Source organism: Dermacentor andersoni, chromosome 5 (genome assembly GCF_023375885.2).
Source record: "Dermacentor andersoni chromosome 5, qqDerAnde1_hic_scaffold, whole genome shotgun sequence".
Lineage (NCBI taxonomy): Eukaryota > Metazoa > Arthropoda > Arachnida > Ixodida > Ixodidae > Dermacentor > Dermacentor andersoni.
The window spans coordinates 166,112,763-166,136,712 of NC_092818.1; the positions used below are offsets into that span (position 1 = coordinate 166,112,763).

The 23,950-nt window shown below is 43.7% G+C and overlaps 1 protein-coding gene across 1 annotated transcript in view; it reads right to left on the bottom strand.

Moving 5' to 3' along the window:
- Window positions 1-14,628: 14,628 nt before the first annotated feature.
- LOC126532178 (DC-STAMP domain-containing protein 2) overlaps window positions 14,629-23,950 on the bottom strand; it is a 27,470-nt gene continuing 18,148 nt past the window's right edge. Inside the window, exons 7-8 of the mRNA XM_072288387.1 lie at window positions 19,757-19,856; window positions 14,629-14,980 (exon numbers count right to left, since the gene is read on the bottom strand). Coding sequence (XP_072144488.1) covers window positions 14,818-14,980; window positions 19,757-19,856 — 263 coding nt within the window. The 3' untranslated portion in view covers window positions 14,629-14,817. The remainder of the gene's footprint in view (window positions 14,981-19,756; window positions 19,857-23,950) is intronic.

Here is a 23,950-nt window from a genome sequence, read left to right on the forward strand (position 1 = left end):
TTGTCAAAGAGAGAATAAAGTTCTTTCTATCATGGCAACACACAGGTTACTAAAGCAAATATACACTGAAATATAGACTTAACTTTGTCCGTATATTAGGATTAACGAATTGAACATAGCTTAAAGCGGATACAACTCACAAGAAGAGAAGAGAACAAAAATGTCCATAACTCGAGCATATTCTTTTTCAGCTTTTCTCGTTTTCGCTGAGTCCGATCCAATTAGCTTGCGTCCGATTTCTTTCAGACTCCTCCATAATATATTTTAAGACAACAAATATACCTAATCCTAATTCGGTTTAAACTTTCAGTTACGTTCGTTTGGCTCGAGTACTTTCTATGATCTCAATTATACCTCCCTGTGCGCTAACGTCTCCAACTCACGCATACAGCATGATGATCATGATAAAATGTATTTATTGAGGGGATGCTCGAAGGCCTATATGTGGAATAAGAAGTGGAGGGGAAACGCATACGGCATACATAGAAGTGACATTGGGCTTCTCCTAAGTAAATCTTTTTGTGCCAATGAGCACGCTTTACAGGGGAAAAGCATAGAGCCCTCGTAACACAAGGCACGTGGTACATCGCTCACAACGAGCTTTCATTAACCGTTCGTTATTTATGGTATCACTGTGAAACAATATAGAAGGACAGAAGCACCTTACCTGCTTCAAAAAGCAAGTAAACATTCATTGCGCAAGAGTGTCCTCGAAATATTGCGCCCACATGAGCCTCCCATGCCCAGCAAGTAGTAATTATTGACTCTCCCCGTTGTCAGAATTTCTGTGAATGGACCAACAGGCATAATCGCGAACGGGACCGAAACGGAAATGTGACCGTAGTGTGATTGTAATCCCATTTGGTACCTTAATTTTTATTGCCATAGCAAATATATGGACACTCCAAGCGAATGTTTCGCCGTCGTCGTCGCCGTGAAGCTGCGCAAATATTTAGGTATATATATGTATACTAGCTGTCATGCCATGCTATATGAAACGTTGTATACGCGGGTTATATTGCCACACTATTCTATTACTAAAGTTGCTCATGCCTGGTATTACATCCTTGACAAAATTATTCTTCAGAATTTTGAGTAAGGGGCGCAGAGCCCACAAGCAGATGTCATGAAAGATAACACTGACAGCGCATGCCTTTCATCTTATATCTCCTCAGTCTCTTAAATATTCATAGTGCGAAGCAATATCAACACTCAAACCTGAAAGTAATGTAATTTTACTGGCACGGCAGGCTGCACTAACTCTGAGATCGGCCCATGAACGAGGTTTGAAACATACCCGGTACGTAAAAGCGGTGGTAAAGTCACTAAAAAAATACGTTGTTTTTAATTAATAATCATAAATGAAATTGTCTTACGGCTCGATTCAAACAGAGGACGCCTATCACAACAGCTCGATCCTCTAACCATGAGGTCGCGAGCGCGTGCCTCAGTAAACGGAATAGCAAGTATTTCCCGCGTGCAAGCCAGCGCGATGAGACGCTCGGCGCGTTTTATAAACACGCAGCATGATTTTTCGCCGCCATCAATAATTGCACATAAAAAATACTGATTGCTTTAGTTTTGGTACATTTTCCGAAGAACATTACTCACATTAACTCTACGATTTCCCTTTGCGTCACAATTTTAACGCTAGGTGGCGAAATACGTCAAGGCGTGTTCATGTTACAATCGCAGAGACTGGTGCACAGAAGAAGCTGTATTCTAACACCTCTGGTTGGACGACGTTTCTTGCTGGAGCGAATTATAAAACAGCCTATGCAGAGTGCGCAGACCGTGCAGACCCTGTCGGCTTGTTACATCTTCTTCCCACTCGTGGTAGCCAAAGTACGGTAGCTAGGAGACTACCTATCACTGCGCGGTTTCTGCAGCAAAGCACCGCATCCCTCCCATGACTCAAACGTTCCCCCGCGTGTTGTCAGAACGCCGACCGAGAAGTCCGTGCGAAACGCTAATCGCAATGAAACAAGGCGGGCCCGCGTACGTGTAGCGACCACCTCAGTTATTTCAGGCGCGGAAACAATGTATTTTTTTTTTACGTACGTTACGACAACTGGTGAATTTGTCACGAACGCTGTAGAGCAGTAAGGTTACCACTGTGATCAGCGAGGTGCAGCCTGCAAGTAAATATGCTGTTATGGCATGGAACGCACTGAGAGTGCGAACGGCAGATAATGCGAGCTCGGTGAAAAAATTATAAATGACGAACAATAAATAAATAGGGCGTTCTCATTGATCACCCACGTGAAGAAGCGTCAACAACACTTATCGTTTGTATTGTGGCTGGAACAGAGAAAAAAATGTAAGACTACTTGATTTCGGAGTTAAAGGAAAAGCAGCGGCCGCTGAGTGCTATAAAAACAGTGATAGTAGTAACAAATATGTTTGCAAGTATATAGCATTGAAATGTGTAATACCCGGGGAACGAGAGCACATTATGACAGCATGGTTCAGAATGGTAAAAACATATTTATGCATACGTTAATATGTGTCGCAATGAGTTGTTAACTGAACAAAGCTCAAGAAGGCAATGACACAGCATGGAAAATTAGCTAACGTAATAGTTACTGAGCAAATGCTAACAATGCCTCCTCACGGAAGCATGCAGACTTCTCACACACGTCACTAAAGCGTAGAGTGAAGCTTGGCCACGAGTTCAGGGTCAGGACGGATAATGAGTCCCCATGAAACACCTATAAAAGGGATTTCACGCGTCGAAGCCTTGAAGCACGAGCATGAGAAGCATATTGGTTGGTGTGTGCTGCCTGAATCAACGCCAATCTAAGCGAATGGTGATACTTTGGTGCGTTTGTGAACGTGAATGAGCGTTTCAACCGTCTCAAAACACGCGCTCCAGTGAGGCTGCAAGCGTCAAAATTTTAATGCGTCCTATCTCTGCGTCTTCAGCTGCTTTTTCAATATTACAGAGACGCAAACGGCTTGAATCGGGCAAGCAGAGTGCCGCCATACCAGTCGGTGGGGTTGTTTCCGCTAAACTAAAGCCTATGGGACACTTCGAGAAAAAGTGCTTCTGCGGTAAAGTCATGTGAACACCATGCAGTGTCGGAGTTGGCCTAAGCGAAGCTTTGCTGAGCTTGCAAGACGAAACGTCATAACTGAGCCAGAGGCCCACAGTGGACTTCGCCAACAAACATGGCCGTCAATAACGGCGTATTCTCTGTACCTCAGCCGTCAGTCAGTATAGGCAGCGGACAAACGCGACACAGCGGCATCACCGACCACGACTATCTAAGCTTTCAAACGCCGCAAAGCTTTCGCGACAGCAAGTGCTTCTCAAAGAGCTATCTGAAACAAAAAAAAAATCGGTGGGGAGCGCGACCGGCAATTAGACTGCCCGAGATGGAGAAAATTCGATTACGAAAGTGGATGAAAAGGCCTAGGAAAGCCATTCGCTTGAAAACTGGAGGACGGGCCAAAGAAAGCTATTCGAGTAAAAAAACAAAAGATACACATTAATGCGTATATTTGTTTCAGTAAAGTTATCTAGGCTGGGTTTGGTGTTTCGTTGCGTAAGTTCAGAGCGAACAGAGCTGGTGACCGGTACAACCACAGTGGTTCAGTACAGATGGTCATAATCATACGCAGACTCGTCATGTGTGTGCTGTACCGAAATGTTGAACCATGTCGGACGATGATGCAGTGTCCGTGAAATTAATCCCGCGGAAGATGTCGAGCAATACTGCTTCTGCGGTAAAACAAAACAAAAATAATAATACATCTACTACGTTCATTGCTCACTTGCCTGTGTTTTAGGTGGTGGACGCTTTTCCTTACGTAACTCTAACTCGGCAGCAGCACCATATGTCGCGTTTTTTCTTCTTTTTTCATCCAGCGTTATGTTGTCGAGATCAAAGCCTCGAATTTCATGCAAACACAGCTAGAAGACGAAGAAATAATCTGATGAGCTTCGATAGAGCCGTCAAAGCACGGAGCAGCGTCACATTCCGCGGGGATATATAAAAAAAGGAAATAACCTTGTCAGGTACGCAAGTGGGGCTTGGGACGTGTAAAATTTCAACGCTTATCCGAAAGCGACGGCAACTAATCCCTTCGCTTGCACAAGTGACAGCAACAAGCTTAAACAAAGAGTTGACGCAGTGGAGATTTTAGAATTCGCGTGTACCACGAGGTGCGCATGTTTAGAGCACACAAAATACTCGACGTACTGAATCCATTTAACTATTTAAAAAAAAGAAATAATAAGAACTGAAATTCCTCCACTGAAGACCATCAGTTATCATGTATTTGCTCAGCAAAGTCCAAGGGCTATAACACCGTCGCCACGCGTCGTATCCTGTATGTGCGAGTTAAAGGACGCGAGGGAAGCCGGCGATAACTGCGATTTTTTTTTGTTGCAGTTAACAATAAAATTCACTTCTCGAACACTCCAACTCTAAACGATACTTGTGCCAGCTGGAGTGTTGTACAGTAAACTCTCAGTTGTACGAACGTCACTTTATCGAATATTTCAGAATAACGAACTTTTTAAAAATCCCCGGTAGTTTTCTTATAGATTCTATGCAAAAACGTTTCACTTAAACGAATTTCATAACAGTCAATATTTCAGTTTAACGAACTCGCTCAGAGGACCAAGGCTTATTTTAGTGGCGCAACCGATGCCGGCCCTCATCAAACCGCCGCTCCAGAGGCAATGTAACGTCGGTGGCGCTACAGCGCCCCTGGGGCAAAGCGGCGGTGCGGAAAACGAATGGCAACGAGGCATAGCCTCCGAGATCGCCCGCACAAAACGAGCAAGCATGTAATCTCGGAGGCCATGAACAAAGTAACATCGCCGAGCCAGTTCCAAGCCTTAACTCTAACTGAGGTTGTAGGATACATTGGAGGAACAAATTCCATTTCACACATTTCTAACACTATGGATGCCATGTCTTTTGCTCCATGAATGGCACTTCAAACTTTTGACTCTGTATGCTGTCTTATGTTGGTGTATTGAATATTCAGTTTAGTGAACTTACAGTTAAGTGAACTATTTCCTTCGGTCCCTTGAAGTTCACTCAAGTGAGAGTTCACTGTATAAATTTAAAAGCTATTGTAAATTGTGTTGTTCCAGAGCGCGTAACCGGAAGTCTTCTGGGAAGCCTGTTTGTAAGCATAAAGAAAGCTTTGTAGAACCGGGCCCGAATAATTTTTTCGTTATGCGGGTCATTTCGTTGTAGAGGCGTTCGTTGTAGAGGCGCCCGACTGTACTTCGCAGGTGACGCAATCACAAATATTCGCAGTATCGAAAGACAGCTACAAGATTGAAACTGAAGTACGTTGGGCAACCCTACGAAGTAACGTGCTTCAATGCACATAAATATCATAAGACTCTCGGCAGATCTCGATTCCTCGTCATCGCAAACTGTACGCCAAATTGAATTTGCCGTAGGTTCTCCTTCGGCGAAACGTCACGAAAATGAGTGAACATAATTGATTGGCGCACTTATAGAAGTTGGACAACGGTGGATTAGCTTTGTAATTCTTGTGTTGTCACCGAGTATACGTCGGTTGTACTTGCGGGGTCAAACTTTTGAGTGATCGACGAGCGCGTATAAATCTGCATTGTTGCACTCTTTCACGAAACAGGCGCCTGGCATTGCGTATTGGCAGGCACCCGAGCACGAAAGTGCGAGAATGTGCAGCGCCATGTCGGCACTCGCGTCCTTTCATTTTTTTAAAATAAATGTTGTATCCTCTTCCGCCTCGAAACCAGAGGGTTTGGTTTGCCAGACGGCACAAGAATATGGTTTGCAAGCGCTAGCATATAAAGCAATAATTTGTCTCTGCCTGCACATACTGTCCCGCGTATACGGTACTGTACGTAACGAAATAACTTTTTCCTTTTATCCTTTCTTTTTGTGTTTTCAGTGGCTTCTGTGAATGACACAATAATCTTGTATTCCAGTGTTGCTTGTTTTTTCAGTGGCACACGTTCGCCCAATAAAGAGTTAAATTCTTGACTCATACTTGTGGCAGTGCATTGGTCCTTCAACGTCAACACACTACGTGGCTGTATCACCCCTCAAAACAAGCACTCTCTCCCACAGTATGAATTGAATCCCTCCCCCCCCCCCTTTACTCCCGCCGGACACAGAAGTCAACGGTGGATCTCTTTCCGGATTTGAATTTGCGCGAGTTCGTAAAAACTCATAATGACTTTGCAAAGCACGAACCAGAGCTGTGTTTTTGTCCCAACGGATAACAACACGCTAACCACTAGACTAAACTCACTGGAACAGAAACTATTCATAGAAATTCCAGCTGAAGTAAAAGAAAAGAGAAATAAAGAAATGACACTGCAGTATTGCAGTGATGCGGGCTTTAAGCTGGAACGCTTTCTTTCTCTCGGGAAATACGGTTTCTTTCACGCAAATTGAGAAGCCGCACGGTGTGGACATGCTATATGTTGCCTTTTACCGTAGACTTTTCTTTCCAGATCCAATCATCCTGATCCAGACAGGTGTGCGTTAGACACCCGCAGATTTTCGCCTATGGAAAGCAAGATTATCCGTAGAATGGCCGCACCTGATCTTGCTTTCTACAGGGGCACGCGACTGTGCCCCCAGGGCCAGAGTGCGACAAAAGGGAAAACTGGTGCAACAGCGTTACTAAAGAAAGAAAGCAAAAGAAAGGACTAAATGAATAAAAATAAGATAACGGGGTGGATGGGGAGGAGGGGTGGGGGTGGCGCATTGCATAACCGCTAAATGATAGCCACGAATGCGCAGACACAGCGTCGACACCTTTCGCACCTTACGCACAGATCCTACAGGAGTCGAATATTGAATATTCGATATAGCAGCAGCGCACCGATACCAAAGCAAACTTTCCACGACGATATAAGAGGCGGATATTCAAGTATCCCACGTTTATCGAAGCGCCATCGCCCTGTACCTCCGATGCGCTCCTACACGCTCGAATCGAAGGAGCGATTCGAATCGATTCGCTTTATACACGATTTACGTGTGGAATGAAAGTGCGCACAAATACACACACACGCGCGCGCGCGTATTTGAAATCTACATTTCACAACCCATCCCCCTACACAACAAGACCTCGATGAACACACACACACACACACAGACGGACGTAATTGAAATCTACATCTTGCACCCCATCCCTCTATACAACCAGCTCTCCATAACCGGCGGGCTTGTTAACCGTGCGCAAAAGCCCTTTAGCTGTTGCTATCGCTGCGTCTCCAAGAAAAGGTGGTTGCTCGGTGCCTTTACGTCATCTTTGCCAAACTGCTACGCCTCATTTCCTGGACGAAACCACAGAAACACAACTTGGGAAGAGCTTACGCATATTACTGTGCACTTGAAGCCCATATTTTTTGGAAAAGCCACGAAAGGACAATTTCCACGTAGCAAAAAAACGGCGCAGGAAGCCTCACTTGTCCGCGCGGTTTGAGACACGCGGCCGCATTTTCTTTATAGCTCTTATAATTTAGTATCTACTGTTCTATTTCTGGCTGTGCTAAAGCGTATTTACGACAATGAAACCGTTTGTCTGTTGATGCGAAAGCATCAAATGGCCCATTCAGCGAAAAAGCCAGCGTCTGTCGTCTGGAGCAGTGAAACGACACCTAAATTCCCATTGGCTGCGACGCCGCGTCACGAGCGCGCCTCGGCGGAGCAGAGCGGGCTGAAGGGAACACCTTCTGCAGGGATAGCGCGCCAGGTGTTGCGTGCGGGGAGAGGGCATCAAAGCGACGGCACATCACCCTCGCTCTCGGAAGCCTGCGTTATCCGCGCGTTTTTTGTCCGCGCAAGCACTCGCCTGCGTTCTTACTGCGCCTCGCTTAAGTCGAAATAAAAACGCGCCAAGCGCCTCAACACGCTCCCTTGCCCGCGAAAAGTTCGAAACTCGAAGGGCCGCTCAAGGGCGTTCAATTGGACATTCAAGATTTCGCATTCACAACTGATAAGAAGTGAATGCAATCCCATAATTTTTTTTTACCGTATGCACTCCAACCTACTTCTGTCCTTCTGTAAATTTCCGTTTCGTGATCAGGGTCACCTGTGAGAAATTCACCTAGGTAAACGTACCCCTCCACAGACTCTAGAGTCTGACTGGTGATCATGAGTTCTTATTCGCTTGCCAGGCTATTGAACATTACCTTTGTCTTCCACATAGTAATCTTCAACCCTACTCTTACACTTTCTCGGTTAAGGTCCTCAATCGTTGAAATTTATCCCCAGTCTTCCTGAACAGTACAATATCGTCTGTAAACCGAAGGTTGTTAAGATATTCGCCGTTGAGCCTCACTCCTAAGCTTTCCCAGTCTAATAGCTTGACTACTACTTCTAAGCGTGCAGTGAAAAGCATTGGAGAAATTCTCTCTCCTTGCCTGACACCTTTCTTCATAGGTAATTTGCAACTTTTCTTGTGGAGAAGAAAAGTAGCTGTGGAAACTCTGCAGATATTTCCCAGAATATCCACGTATGCCCCTGTACTCCTTGATTATGCAAAGCCTCCATGACAGCTGGTATCTCTACTGAATCAAATCCCTTTTTTATAATATATGAAAGCCATATGCAAAGGTTGAATGTACTCTGCAGATTCCTCAATAACCTTATTGATTACTTGGACGTGATTCATTGTAGCATATCCCTTCCTAAAGACAGCCTGTTCTCTTGATTGAATGAAGTCAAGCTTTGCCCTTATTCTATTAGAAATCATCTTGGTGAATATTTTATGCAATACTGAGAGAACGATAATGGGCCTATAATTCTTCATTTTTTTAACGTCTCCCTGCTTATGAATTAGAATAATGTTTTGCATTTTTCCAACTCTCTCGTATACTTGAAGCCATGAGACATTGCGTGCAAAAGACTGAAAGTTGTTCAAACTTTTCAACCATGCGCATAAGTATATAACCGCTATAAAAAGCTACGGCCTCCCATTAAACCTAGAAAATTCGGCATTATCTCGTGGGCGCTATTTGCGTTGAATGTCCTTAATCTGAACATACAATCTCCCACTCTTGCGGCTTTTAATTGTGTAAATGACTGTAACGGCGCATAATTCATGCCAGAATCAGCAAACACGAGAGGCCTATCAGGTGCGCAAGAAAAAAAAAATCTCTTTATTCTGGTTGCTTACCAGCCACTGCAGAAATAAAAATAAAAGAAAGGAAGAAACATTTCCGCGTTAGCGACAGCAGCTGGCATCAGTGAGTGCGAAAGGGACTCAGAAACGTCGAGCTGCGTTTTACTGCTTCCTAGTAAAGCTGGTGCGCGTTTGTGCATTGCCAGTGGCTCCAGAATGCACGTGGCAAGCTTGCGGTTGCTTAATGGCTTGACACCACTTCCGTCCATCTCGAGAGAGGAAGCAGCCCCTTCCATCACGCAACAGCGATGATTAATCGTCAGTGGGCACGCTTCCGCAAGCAGGTCACGCTATTATCGGCACTAGTTTGTTTTTACTTTCTTAGCTTAACAAAACAAGGAAGGAGACTCCCTCTTTGGCTTCCAACGTTCACTATACCTTATTCCCGCCGCCATAGTTCATTGGTTGAGGCGTCATGCTGCAAAGTACGAGGTCACGGGTTCAATTTCCCCGTTCTAAAGTGAATAAATCGCAACTTTACAAATCATCATCATCAGCAGCAGTAGCAGCAGCAGCAGCAGCCCATTTTATGTCCACTGCAGGACGAAGGCGCTCCGATCTCCAATTACCCCTGTCCTGCGCCAACCGATTCCAACTAGCGCCCGAGAATTTCCTAATTTCATCGCCCCATCTAGTCTTCTGCCGTCCTCGTCTGCGCTTCCCTTCTATTGGTACCCTTTCTGGAACCCTAATTGTCCAACGGTTATCTAACCTGCGCATTACATGACCTGCCCAGCTTCATTTTTTCTCTTAATGTTAATTAGAATATCGGCTATACCTGTTTGCTCTCTGATCCAAACCACTCTCTTTCTGTCTCTTAACGTTATGCTAGCATTCTTCGTTCCATCGCTCTTTGCGCTATCCTTAACTTGTTCTCAAGCTTCTTTGTCAGTCTCCAAGTTTCTTCCCCAAATGCAGCACCGGTAAAATGCACTGATTGTACACCTTCCTTTTCAATTATAATAGTAAAATGCCAGTCAAGAGATGACAATGCCTGCCCTATGCGATCCAACACATTTTTATTATTCTATAAATTTTCTTCTCATGATCAAGGTTCTCTGTGTATAATTGATCTAGGTAAACGTACTCCTTCACAGACTCTAGAGGCTGACTGGCGATCCTGAACTCTTGCTCCCTTGCCAGGCTATTCATCATTATATTTGTCTTCTGCATATTAATATCCAAGCCCACTCTTGCTCTTTCTCTGTTAAGGTACGCAATCATTTGTTGTAACTCGTCTGCAGTATTGTTGAATAGAACAATGTCATCGGCAAACCGAAGGTTGCTGAGATATTCGCCGTCGATCCTTACTTCTAAGCCTTCCCACTTTAGTAGCTTCAATACTTCTTCCAAGCACGCAGTGAATAGCATTGAAGAGATTGTGTCTCCCTGTCTGACCCCTTTCTTTATAGGTATCTTCCTACTTTTCTTGTGCAGAATTAAAGTGACGTGGAATCTCTGTAGATGTTTTCCAAGATATTTACGCAAGCGGTCTGTACTGCTTGATTACGTAATGCCTCTATGTCTGCTGGTATCTTTACTGAATCAAATGCCTTTTCGTAATCTATAAAAGCCATACAGATAAGCTGATTGTACTCTGCGGATTTCTAGATTACCTAATTAATGACATGGATGTGATTCATTGTAGAGTATCCCTTCCTGAAGCCAGCCTGTTCCCTTGGTTAGCTAAAGTCCAGTGTTGCCCTTATTCTGTTGCAAATTATCTTGGTGAATATTTTATATATTACTGGGAGTAAGCTAATGGGCCTATAATTTTTCCATTCTTTAACGTCTCCCTTTTTGTGGATTAGTATAATGTTTGCATTCTTCCACTTTTCTGGGACCCTTGCAGTCAATAGACACTTCGTATAGAGAGCCGCCAGTTTTCCAAGCATTATGCCTCCTCCATCTTTGATTAAGTCGGCTGTTATTCCATTTTCTCCTGCCGCTCTTCCCCATTTCGTGTCTTGCAAGGCCCTTCTGACCTCATCGCTAGTTATAGGAGGAGTTGCTTCGAACATTATTGCTTCGAATAGAGTACTTCTGAATTCTCTGGGTACTGTACAGGTCAGTATAGAATTCTTCCGCTGCTTTTATTATACATTTGAGCTTGCTGATGATATTACCCTGCTTATCTTTCAGTGCATAGATCTTGGTTTGTCCTATGCCAAGTTTCTTTCTCATTGATTTCAGGCTGCGTTCATTTTTTACGGCTTCTTCAGTTATTCTCACGTTATAATTTCGATTATCCCTTATTTTCGCCTTGTTGATCATTTTTGAGTTCTGCGAATTCTCTTGAGCTGGACAATTTCATTCTGTGTCGTTTATTTATTAGGTCCTTTGTTACATGGGAGAGCTTGCCTACTGGTTGTCTTGGTGCCTTGCCTCCCACTTCAATTGCTGCCTCTTAAGCCAGCCTAGTTAAGGTTTCATTCATTACCTCTATGTCATCTTCAACCCTCTGTTCTAAGGCTGCATATTTGTTTGCAAGCACCAGCCTGAATTTGTCTTCTTTTACCCTTACTGCCTCTAGGTTGACCTGTTTCTTCTTGATCAATTTCACTCTTTCTCTCTTCAAATTGAGGTGAATCCTAGCCCTCACTAACCTATGATCACTGAACTTTACCCTATCTAACACTTCTACATCCAGAACTATGCTGGGATCGGCAGAAAGTATGAAATCAATTTCATTTCTTTTTTCACCATTAGGGCTTTTCCAGGTCCACATTCTGTTGCTACGCTTCCTGAAAAAGGTGTTCGCTATTCGAAGCTTATTCATTTCTGCGAATTCTACCAGCATCTCTCCTCTAGCGTTCCTAGAATCGACGCCTTAGTTACCAATTGCTTGTTCACCAGCTTGCTTTTCCCTCACTTTTGCAATGAAGTCGCCCATTACTACAGTATACTGAGTTCACACTTTTCTCATCGCTAATTCAATATCTTCATAAATATGGTTTACTTCATCATGATCGTGACTGGATTTTGGAGCATAAGCTTGTACTACCTTTATTCTATACCTCTTTTTAAGTTTGATTGCGACTACTGCTACCCTCTCATTAATGCTCTAGAATTCGTCAATGTTGCCCGCTATGTTCTTATGGATTAGGATTCCTACCCTGCATTGCTTCTTATCTGGGAAACCTCTGTAGCAAAGGACATGGCCCTTAGTCACCACTGTATAAGCTTCAGCAGTTCTAATCTTACTAAGGCCAATGATATCCCAAACAATGTCTGATAATTCCTCAAAGAGTCCTGCAAAACTAGCCTCACTCAACAGAGTTCGAATGTTAAAGGTTGCCAGGGTCAATAATGATTCTGCGTAAAAAGCAGAGTACGATCTAAAACACCAGATCGGGATCTAGCCCCCGTGTACAAATAGGAAAACGCTCGGGAAATTGCATTTGTTATAGTGAGCCATACTTATCCAAATTTCTATTTTCCTTACGCTCATTCCTAAACAGGCGTCGAGCCATCGTAGAAACGTATTATTATCTCTCTTTAACATGCACAATTGCGATCCTGCAGGCTTTATTCTTGTACTCCTGAAATTGTGACTTTCCTTTATTTATTGCAACTTTTTTTTTTTTTTACTGAGAACGCTGGAACGTTTAGTACCAAATTTAGTACTCCAACCACTTGGTCGAGTTAGCGCATTTTTAAATGACCAAGGCGTCACAACGCATTGGAGACATGCCGGAAGAGGCTATTTCCAAACGACAGGCTTACACAACTTGGCTTACGTAAGAAGGCTTCATTGTTGACCGACATACGCCTACCAACGTGACAGCCACGTAGGTCATGTCAACGTTCGTATTTACGTAAGTGAGGCTCTGCGAACGTGGCCCTGATGCTCCTTCCCTCTTCCGTGCGCCTTGAGTGCTGTGGCGTTGCCAAACATAGTTATCCAACCTGCCCAGATGACCTCATTAGTGCACCGCCTTGACTCTTGTGTGCCCTTTTGTATATGGCAGCATTTATTTGTCAAACAGTTTGCGTTTTACGTCATCACTTATCGCCTAGAGTCTCGTGCTTATTGTCACTGCTGAAGAACGAAGCAAAGAAAAATTGTGTGTGTGCGTGGGGGGGGGGGGGGGGGGGGGGAATTTCCACTAGCTTGGCTCGAACTGATTATGTGGACTTCGGCACCTTCACACCTGCAACTAGTTGTCGTTTTAACCGCTCCGCCAGCAGCCTAAAAACAGTGGTTGCTGCTTGCGAGCTCTGCCTGGCATTTTGGACACAAGAAGCAAAACAAGAAAGCGAATCTATGCAGCAAAATACTCAATAAACTTTTCTGGACAATTTGATTGGTCCGCTGGATGGCCGGTGAAGTGTGCAATTTCAAAATTATTGCACTGCACTGAAATAAGTACACCGTGACGGATGGTTCCGGATTGATTTCGACTGCGTGGGATTATTTGCCGTGCATCTAAAGCTTAGTAAGCCCGCTGTTTTTCATTCCGTGCCATCTGAAATGCGGCTGCCGGGAACGAGACTAACATGCGACCTCGTGCTCGGCATCAGAGCGCCATGGCCACTACTAAGCCACAGCGGCGGCGGTGAAGGCAACATACGACGGCGACTGCATGCCTTCAAATGAAACTATCCGATTAGAAGAGAAACATTGCTTAATGGCGCGCTGTCCGTGACAGATTACTGGAAACATTACGCAGGGACGCATTCCCCTGCCGCAGTGAGACCTCTCGATCGCACCCTTATTTATTCGTTTACGCTTCACTGGCCGTGCGAGGATGCCAACCCACCAAAGTGAGTACGCACGGCTCATCTGTAATGTCAACCACCATGCATTCTACGGCGGGACAACGTAAGAGTATCTTGAAAAAAAATGCCCAAGCCTGCACCACTAGTATAGCAGGCTAATCAACAACAGTTTCATCGCCTAGACCCACTGTAAACGCAATAACAATGCAGAACGTGACTTGTGAAATCCACTCGTCTACAGCGAGCTCGCCGTTGCCTTCAACGCACTGGTATCAGCGATGTTCGAAGGCCATCGCACTCAAAAAAATGAAAAGGGCTCGCACGAAAGTTCAACAAACAGTCGCACAGGCGAAGACTGCAAGCCAGAAGCCTTTTCCGAAGCTGCGGACCCGCCGGCGGTCCTGGTGCTCACGTATTTCGCACATGCTTTATGATTTTATCTGGCGGCATTCTTTCTTTTTTCATGTGTTACCAAATAACAGGCATGTATTTAAGTAATTGTGTGGTTTGAATTAAGACAGTGACATTCCACGATTAACGTACATCATCGCTTAACCGCACTGACATCGTCCTTGCAAGGAATCGCAAAAAGAAAAGCTAATGGTAGGTTATGCATAAAATAATTTAGCAGACAAACACAGCTACTAACTGCATCGAGGTGCCTGCGACGCATCCATAGAAACGAAAAGAACGATTACGGCTGCAGAACTGACATAAATGCTGGATAAAAAAATATCTGAGCTCAATGTTTCACTGGTATATTTACAGTAAACTGTAGCATTAAAGAGAATCAGACATATTTCGGATGCTGCATATGACTGAGTACTAGCCTTGAGTTGATCAACGTTTGAAAGTACAGACGAACCAGGTCTGTATCTTAGAGGAAAACAAATTGACACAGTTATTGTTCCTTTGCACCTATATACTAGCTGCAACGACTGCTCAGACGTCCAAGGATTGCAACGGCCTCGGTGTTTCCACGCCCCAAGTTCCCTCGGCCATGCGAGCAGTAGCGGAAGACCTCCGTCGAAGAAAGTCGCGAATCGTCTCGAACTCGTCGGATTCGCTCGAGTCTCCTTCATCGCACTCGACTTCACTCGAGTCCCTGAAAAGTCGAGAACGCTAAAATGTGACGCGTCACGAAGCCGCTCGTTACGTCAGACCAGAACAAGAAATTTAAAAAAAAAAATATTTGGGAGAGGAGACAAAACCCCAAACAAACAGTTTCAGAACATTTTTTTTTTTTCGAGCACATGCTACCGCGTGCTAGGTGCCACGAAAACTCTCAAGCTGAAGTTCATTAAACTCGAAGATAGTGAAGTAAAATAGGGACGCCGTTAAGTGGCCGCGAGCGAGTGCGTCCCCTCTTCTATAGTGGCGGCTTAATAATTCGCTCGTCACATTAGCATAATCACGGTCTAAAATGGGGTCCAGTTCATCACTACCACTCTCTCAACTTTCCAGAGCAGGGCGTCGGCGTAATGGCGTTTCAACTGCCGTACTTTCTCGCATGTAAGGTGGCTTTGATTTTGCAGCCTGATGGAATCGAAAGGAGAGATCCAAGTGTCAGTAACTAGTACAGCACCGGGTAATACCTAAATAGCATCACATTCTACGACAATCTCCATCCTGCTGTATTTCTTCGTTTGTGACCAGCAAAAAGCGCTAGCCGTTAACTCGGCATTTTTGCGTTGCAGTTCAACGTATCCTTCAGGGGGCAGTTCTTCCTTATACGCATCTTCCTTTCAACGGTTAGGTAGGTTACAATTGAACAGCCATTGATAACGTAGCAGACATATGCGAAAACCATGAACAAAACGCATTACATTAAAGTCATTTCACTTCCCTACCCCTATCTTTGCTTGGCTGCTAAATTTATAATGATTGTATATTATCCCTTAGTATCTCTGTTCTCTCTCTCTATCTCTCTCTTGCAACGAAAGCCGTAGTCGACGGAGGGGAGTGTCGAAAAACGCACATCATTGTCTACAGTACCGCCTTTTCCGAAAATGTGCAGCCCACTGTGACCATATCGAGAATGAGCGTGGTTCCATCTCACCGTGCTGAAATAGTAGAAAATGCTCTGACCCTGGGCAAGCTCTAGAAGCAGTAGCCTGCCATGATGGCCGGCTACTGAAGTTCTGCTATGAAACCTTATTATACAGCCACCATGATGATGATGTCGAGAAGACGACGACGGTCTCTCATATGAAGTCAATGACAATGGCGTCAGAACCTGTAGCACATTCCCACTGAGATCTACATTATGAAGCAAATTTTAAAAAAAAACGAAGTGCTTCGCTCTTGAATCTACAGAGGGTGGCCGTCGTCTACACCGGGCATGCCCTGCAGGGACAAATACATTCCGAGATAATGCACTCACGGATGTGAAGAACTTACCAACCTGAATACTATGAAGGATGGCGCGAGGACAATGGCTCAAGGAGGGAGGGGGAATCAGCCGAGAACTGGATGGCTTAATTAAATAATCTTTAAATTCATTGAATGTGAAAACCTTGAAATAATGGAAGCGAAATGAAATGCAACCACATTGGTATAAGCAGAAGGAGAGAATGAGAATGAGAGTACGAGGGCCGTAATAATGGCGTTGAGCTACGCTTCTTTCTTCTTTTGTTCGGAACAGGCGGTACGCGCCGACAAATACGGTATTTCTTTCCCGTCGCTGTGCACACCCTTTTCGCGCGCTCTGTCGCGACGGTGACCTTTCTCCTACCGAAGATCGTCGTCTGTTTTCTTTCATTACTTTTTTTTCTATTTTCGAGTAAACGCAGTACGTAATCAGACATTCCCTATTCCAACAAAGGTACGCATAATAACAGCGCAAGTAAGTGCATATTAGCTTACATGCCTTGTTTTGGGCTCTAAAACGACGCCGTCTTGAAGACTTCTGGCCACAAGTTCTCCTCTCTCTCTCTTTCGATTCCTTCTCTCTTTTCGTGAAAGGCATGTCATGCCCTCCACATCATAATTAGGTATTCAGACCTTCTCGTTTGTTCCTGTTCTATTAATTGTGATACCGTTTACACGAAAAAAGAAAGGCCCTTCGTAGCAAGGAGCTAAAGTTCCACGCGCTTTATTCTCGAAGCCCGGCCTCGGGTAATCATATCGCCCGAGCGCGTGCTGCCAATAAAGCTGCTTTGGTAGCTCCAAAAAGTAACGCTAAGTCCCCACGGTAGTGCAAAGGGCGTTCGGAAGATAACACCTTCGATTAAGAGCAGTTTCAATGATAACAGAGGGCGCAACTTACTATACGCTTACGACTCGTGTATTGTAAGGCGCAACATCAATATTCGATCGCTGCCCACGAGCGCTTTTGAAGCGACTGTCCTCTCCGCGAGCGCGTTTTTCATAGTCGACTGAAACGACATTCTTTGCAAGCAGTGAAGGCGCCGCAGTCTTCGAACAGAAGCTATTGCGTTAGTGGTGGGAAGACTAATTTATTTCACGACGGCAGATGAGTTGCCATGCGAAGCGTGCAAGAAGAAGACGGGAATTACAGCTTTCTCAAGGTTAACCACACTTTAAGACTAGAGGCACATTTAACGACGCTGCGAATAGATTTGCTTTCGTAGTAAAAGCCATTCTGCCCGCTCTGTATACTGGCACTCCTAGGATTCGAAAACTAAGCGAACCTTCTCCAACGGAAATTGTAAAGATCGTATCACTGAAGGAACCCTGTACTTCGCTTTGTCGGGACGTATAACAACTTACTTCAAAATAATGTACTAGACTAAATCCTATACTTACAAACAGGCTTTTACTTCTACCAGGTGTAAGATACCACCACGTACCACTAGGTCGAAATGTAGACACTGCGCTCCTCTAACGCTTCTGGGAGACTTGCGGGATGACGAAGTGCTTGGAAAGCGTACCTGCACTCTATAGTGCTTTCGAAAAGACGCTGAAAGTGCCAGGCTTTGAATTTTTACATCAAGAACCACTACCGAGGAAAGTTACTGAAGCGCATCTACTATTTTAATCGAGGAGCAGCGCGTACTGATATAGATGGTGTCCCAACTATGGCATCTATGACGTGTTTTTACGTCTCCCAAATCTCTTCCAGCACATAGAGCCAGCGAAAACATTTCTTTCGAGATCTGTTTCTATGACCCTGTGGGAGCCGTCACAGGGGCTTGGATTCGGACGCCACCTATTTCTGAAGCTCAGGTAGCGCTCGAGTGGAGGAATGTTTGAAAATGCACATTGACTGAGGCCCTGGCAACGCAGTTTTCGGGTCACTATATTTGCTCTATATCTATTCTCGTCATGTCGTCGAACACAGAGAAATATGAATTTATGGAATCGACCCACACAAGCCCACGTTAAAGGTCAGAGAAAATTAAAAATGCAGGCAAAATGAGCCAAGTGAGAGTTGCCCTCCATTAGATTTTTGCGGCTGCAAGGTGCACAATTTGCTTTTCCATGACGTCATATGGCGCCAGCCAATAGCAGCAGGAAATTAGCAGAAGTGGGTGCGCCGTGGTTGCCAAGCCTGGTCAACCTGTTGATGGCATTCCCATGGCCTCTGCGATGGGGCCGCGCGTGGGCTGATCTCGGAGGTTATGGCGTCAAATTTATGTTTACCACAGCTTCCGCGAGATGGCCGTTTGCAAGCCAATGGATTCGGTATCTGATGGGTCATTCGCGTGGATGCAACATATCGCCCGTGGCTCTGCGATACTTAAAGTGGTAGCAAAATGCAATGACTTAGCTTTTTTTTTTCGCAGTACTCGCAATATCGTGCGAACGTAAGCCGCACATTACGTATTTAGCAAATCAACGTAGCTGCACTCTTGTCGCTCCTTGTCCACGAAGAGCACAATATCGCCGCATAGGGACGATTCCACCGGCGCCGCTGAACAAGCTTTCTCTGGTGAGTTGCAAGGCCCCTTTAGAACGGCCCTGAAATATAGCCCTTAAGAGGAAGCTTTAGCTCAAGGGCTCCTATCTAAACATATGCGAAAGGAGAAATCGTTTATCTCGGCAACCACTTCATTAAATTTGATTATGTTAGCTACGTTTAGAAGAACGGGTTAAAATCTAGTGGCTGTAGCAAGCAGATGCTTTATTTATATCGTGTATTTTTTTTAAATGTCGATATTGGCAAAATTTAAGAAAACGAAACTATGTAGTTTTGAATTCTGTAACTAAGCAATAAAATCACACTTCTGTAATATGTACTTAATAATACATATAAAAGCAAACCTGACTGAACATACGCTGCTTTAAAATATAGTACTACTTTGTGAGCAGTACGTTTGCAAAACCCTCAGAAACATTGAGCGCATTCATGTAAGCTGTTTATTTATGCGTCAAATTTGTCCGCTTTAAATGCTCTAAAGAATGCAGTTTACAGAACTGCAATATCTGTTTTTGATGCATATTCATTGATTTATAAACTTCGCGCTTCTACTTTTTTTATAACTTACAATTTCTCGGCAATTTCTGTAAAACGTACCAGGCGCTAAATAAAACCTGCTTCTTACAGCCACGAGATCTTAACTTCTCTCAAGTGCAACAAATTTCATTCAACTTAGTCAAACGGTTGTCTCACAAAAGCATTTCTGCGTTGTGCCTGTATTTGAATAGGGAAATCGAAGTCGGCCCCGAGCTAAAGCTTCCTCCTAAGCTTCAGAAATGCCCCATGTCCCTCAACTTCCACAAGTTCCCGCATCATTAACTTTTTCTCCGCCCTAGCCGATATTATGCACATAATAAATATTGTGACGAAGCGCAACATACGCGATACATCTTGGCATGTGTCACCCAGTACCTTACTCCAGATCGAAATGCCGGTATTAAATAGAAGAAGCGTATAGCCGAGTCAAGACAATGTGATGTGGCGGTTGTTGGCGCTCACTTCTCTTCGCTGACGTCGGACAGGTCTCCGTAGTCAGCCGGGTTTAAGCAGACCGTGCACACGTTCTCGAGCTCCTCGAAGCAATCCGCGCAGTAGACGGCTGCGTGAGAGCGGTTGCGTGACGGCGAGCCCATTTGGGGCACTTATAGGCTGTAAAGTAAGCGGTGTAATATGGCTGCAAATTGAATGATATGAACTGCCTCCGAAGGGGTGTAATAAATAAGGAAGCTAATTAATTTTTAACCGTTTATTTGAACGAATGGCTCATTAGCCTAGCGGGGCATGAGATTGCAGATGTAAATAAATAAATAAATAAATAAATAAATAAATAAATAAATAAATAAATAAATAAATAGGCGGAAATCACAAATAAGGTGGGAGGCCGAACGGGGAAGGGCGCCTTCTCTGTAAAGGTTATGACGCGCACATGTTAGTAGAACTTGGCATCCCGTCGACTTCATCTACCTAGGTTGTTTGTTTCAAGGAACTTTCGAGGTTTACATGCTCCTTCTGTGTTTCAGAGGCTGGTAAGTAATTGTAAACCAATTTCAACGCGACAGCGTTAAGGAGCCCGTATCGCAAAAAATCCGGCGTCGACGTCTGGCGTACTGCGTGGGCGTCCAGCGGCCGGCGTCGGACGTTGTTTCGGCAAAGAGCTTCACAGGCCATCCACGTGACGAAAGAAATTTACTGAACTAATTGAATTTATCAAGATAAAATACGTGGGAAAATCGTAAACTACGTCATACTCACAACCTACGGACATGATAGCTCTCGGGTTGTAATCTGGCTATACGAGAATACATAATTCTGATAAGCGAAAACTCAAAGAAACCCCTTTTCTGGCGTCTCTACAATTCACAGACCGGCCACGGCGTCCGCCATTTACGCACGCCGGCGCGTCGGTGTCTCGGGGTTGCGGAGAAATCCATTCATCCAGCGTCCGTATTGCCCCGCGTGCTACTATTAAACGCAGGGCAATTACGCAGTCAATGGCAAAGAAAAGCATCTCTATGGCGGTAGGTGTCAGAATACAGTCTATCGTTCAGAAACTATAGCTCTGCACTGCCGAAGCACGATTTGACAGATCTACCTATTTTTAAAAAAAAACTGCTGTTTCTATATATACAATTCGACGGTTATTACAATCGACACAACAATAAATTAAACGTTGCTGTGCTACCTAACGGCCGGCATGTAGGGCTTAAGTGTCCAGGGCAGAGGGCTTGTTTGCATCAATTTGACTTTCCTGTAGCTGCGCTAAGCAGGCGTGAAGTCATACACACATGAAAAAAGAAACAGCTAGAGAGAAATAATTTATTTAATGCAGTGAGAGAGGCCTCTCTGGTGCATCATGTTACAACATGCCAGTCGTCCCACGAGATAACATCAATATCTGAAGGCACAGCGATTTCTAGAGTTTTAAAGAAACTAAAAGTTCACAGCAACATTTTAATGCTCGGACGATGTGAATGCAAAATTCACTTGGTTTAGTTGGTTGCAAGGTCGCAAGTTCATTTGCTACATGAGAAGAAGTATGATGTGCATGTACCAATGTAAAGTTTCGAGGCTTACTTCTATTCGGCCAAACGAGCCCATATTTCCGCATGAGAGTGAGGGAAAAAAATACTTTTCTAAGTGGACTAGCGGAATTCATCCAAAATTGTCTCCGTAGCATAAACACCGTTATGACAACGGGCTGCAACCACTCACTCTCTCATCTGCCTCATGCTGGCGCCCGTCCGCCTCCCGCGTTCACATTTCACCTACTTTCTGATGGTAATTTATATGGTTTTCGGTCGTTCCATTCCGAATACTGTCACCTCAGTTCGGATCGGCGTGGCGGTTCGGCTATCTTCATATAATCGAAAATCAAGTACGAACGTAGGCTTGACCTGTGTTTAAACGTATCTGACTGTGAATCAGTGTGGACCGAAACTAACTTGTCGCCTTCTAGTAATCGCAATGGTCTAATCATCGGTTGCATTTATCGCTCCCCATCTTCATCTATTCCTAATTTTTTGCACAACCTTTCCACAATTCTTCATAAAGTTTCAGTTGAAAATAAACAGATTTTGATAGTCGGTGACATTAACATCAATTTAATGGTTACTGATAATAGTTCAGTAATATCATACAGCGATTGTGTTGTTGGATTCGGGCTTGAGTCTTTAATTACTTCTCCTACTAGCTTTTCCGCTTCTGGTACTAATCCTCTTCTTGATCACGCCTTAAGCAATATCACACCGTCTCCAAGTGCGGGTGTCATTGACGTGTCTATCACAGATCATCTTCCAATTTTCGTTACCTTTGTTACAGAAAAACCTTACTATGACATTAGTTATTTCACTTCCAGGTTCGACCGGGATAAGTTCGTTAAAACAATAAATGGTACCAATTGGCCATCAATTAGTACTCTATGTGATCCTGAAAAGGCACTAAAAAAATTCTGCTCATTATTTTTGAAAGCTGCTTTCGCTAGCACTACAACTGCCAAATGCAAAAAGAAAGTTTAAATTTCCACGTAACACCTGGATAACAAAACGTTTGTTAACCAGCATGCGTAAAAAAGATCATCTTTACAGAAAGACTAAAGAACAGCCGTTCAATGTAAATTTAGCACATCGCTATAAAATATACAGTACCATGTTGAACGTCCTGCTCAAAAAATCCAAACGGCTTTATTATGAGAAAGAATTCTGCAAGGCTAAAAATAATCCTAAGAAACAACGGCAACTTTTCAACGGCTTTTTGAATGCACTCCAGGCTAGTAGAACCATTGATAAAATAACTTATAAACATGAAACTTGCACTGAATCGTCTTGTATAGCCAACTCATTTAGTGAGTACTTCTATGAAGTGTACGGTAATAGCCCAATAGCCTCCTACTATCCATGTAACCGTTGCAATCACACATTCTTTCTTTTTCCTGTCACAGCCGATGAGGTCTGTTCTGCTATATTAAATCTAAAAAACACTTGCCCAGGTCTAGGTAATGTCTCTGCCTATCACTTAAAACTTGTTGCCCCTTGCATTGCGGAAACACTAAGCAGCATAATTAATCTAATTTTTAAATGCGGTACCTTTGCTAGTTCGCTTAAGAAGGCAAAAGTAATTCCTGTCTTTAAAAGGTGATAAATCTCTGATGTCTAAATATCGCCCAATCTCTATTTTTTCCTCCATTAGCAAACTTATCGAGAAATTATTTCTGAAACGTATAAACAGCTACCTAACAAAGTCTAAGTTGTTGAAATCTTGCAAATTCGGTTTCCATCCTGGCAGTTCGACCAGCTTAGCTTTCATTGCATTAACCGATTACATAAGGTGCTCTATTGACAGTGGTAAATTTGTTGGCTCAGTATTTTTATATTTTACTAAAGCTGTTGATACTGTTAATCATACCATTTTATTTGCCAAACTAGAATCTTTAGGTATAACAGGTCAAGCTTTAACTTTTCTTAAAGAGTACTTACATTACCGTGAGCAAACAGTCTGTGTAGGGGGCGCTTATTCCGAGTCGAAAGTTATTAATCAAGGGGTACCACAGGGCTCAATACTGGGACCCTTGTTGTTTTGCATTTACATTAACGACTTACCCGATGTTCTTGACCCTTCTAACGCTATTTTATATGCTGATGATACCACTATTTCCATGTCTGATAACTCTTTAACAACCTTACTCTTTAAACTTAACTATGAACAAGCGAGAGTTGTTGAATAGTGTCAGTTAAATAATTTAATTTTAAACCCTCTCAAAACTCAGCTCACGTTATTTAAAACAAAGCAGAGGATCGTGTCGTGTATCCCCCAAGTAACTCTCGACAGTCACCTTATTCCTGCAGCGGACTGTGTGTTGTTCCTTGGCATAAAATTAGATTATCACTTGAAATTTACTAATCATATTGCGTTAGTTAAACAGAAAACAGCTTTTGGCATACGAAATCTCATAAAATCACGTGCATTATTTTTAGAACACGCATTATTATGTTTATATTTTGCGTTCATTCATAGTCATATCACCTATGGTATTGCTTCCTGGGGAAATACGTATAACTGCCACCTCTCGTCTATTCAACACATACAGAACCAGGCTATTCGCATAGTCACCATCAGTTCATTTTACTCAAATGCACTCCCGCTACTACAGGCAAACTTTATACTACCTGTATCTGGCTTGTTTAAGTATCATCTAAG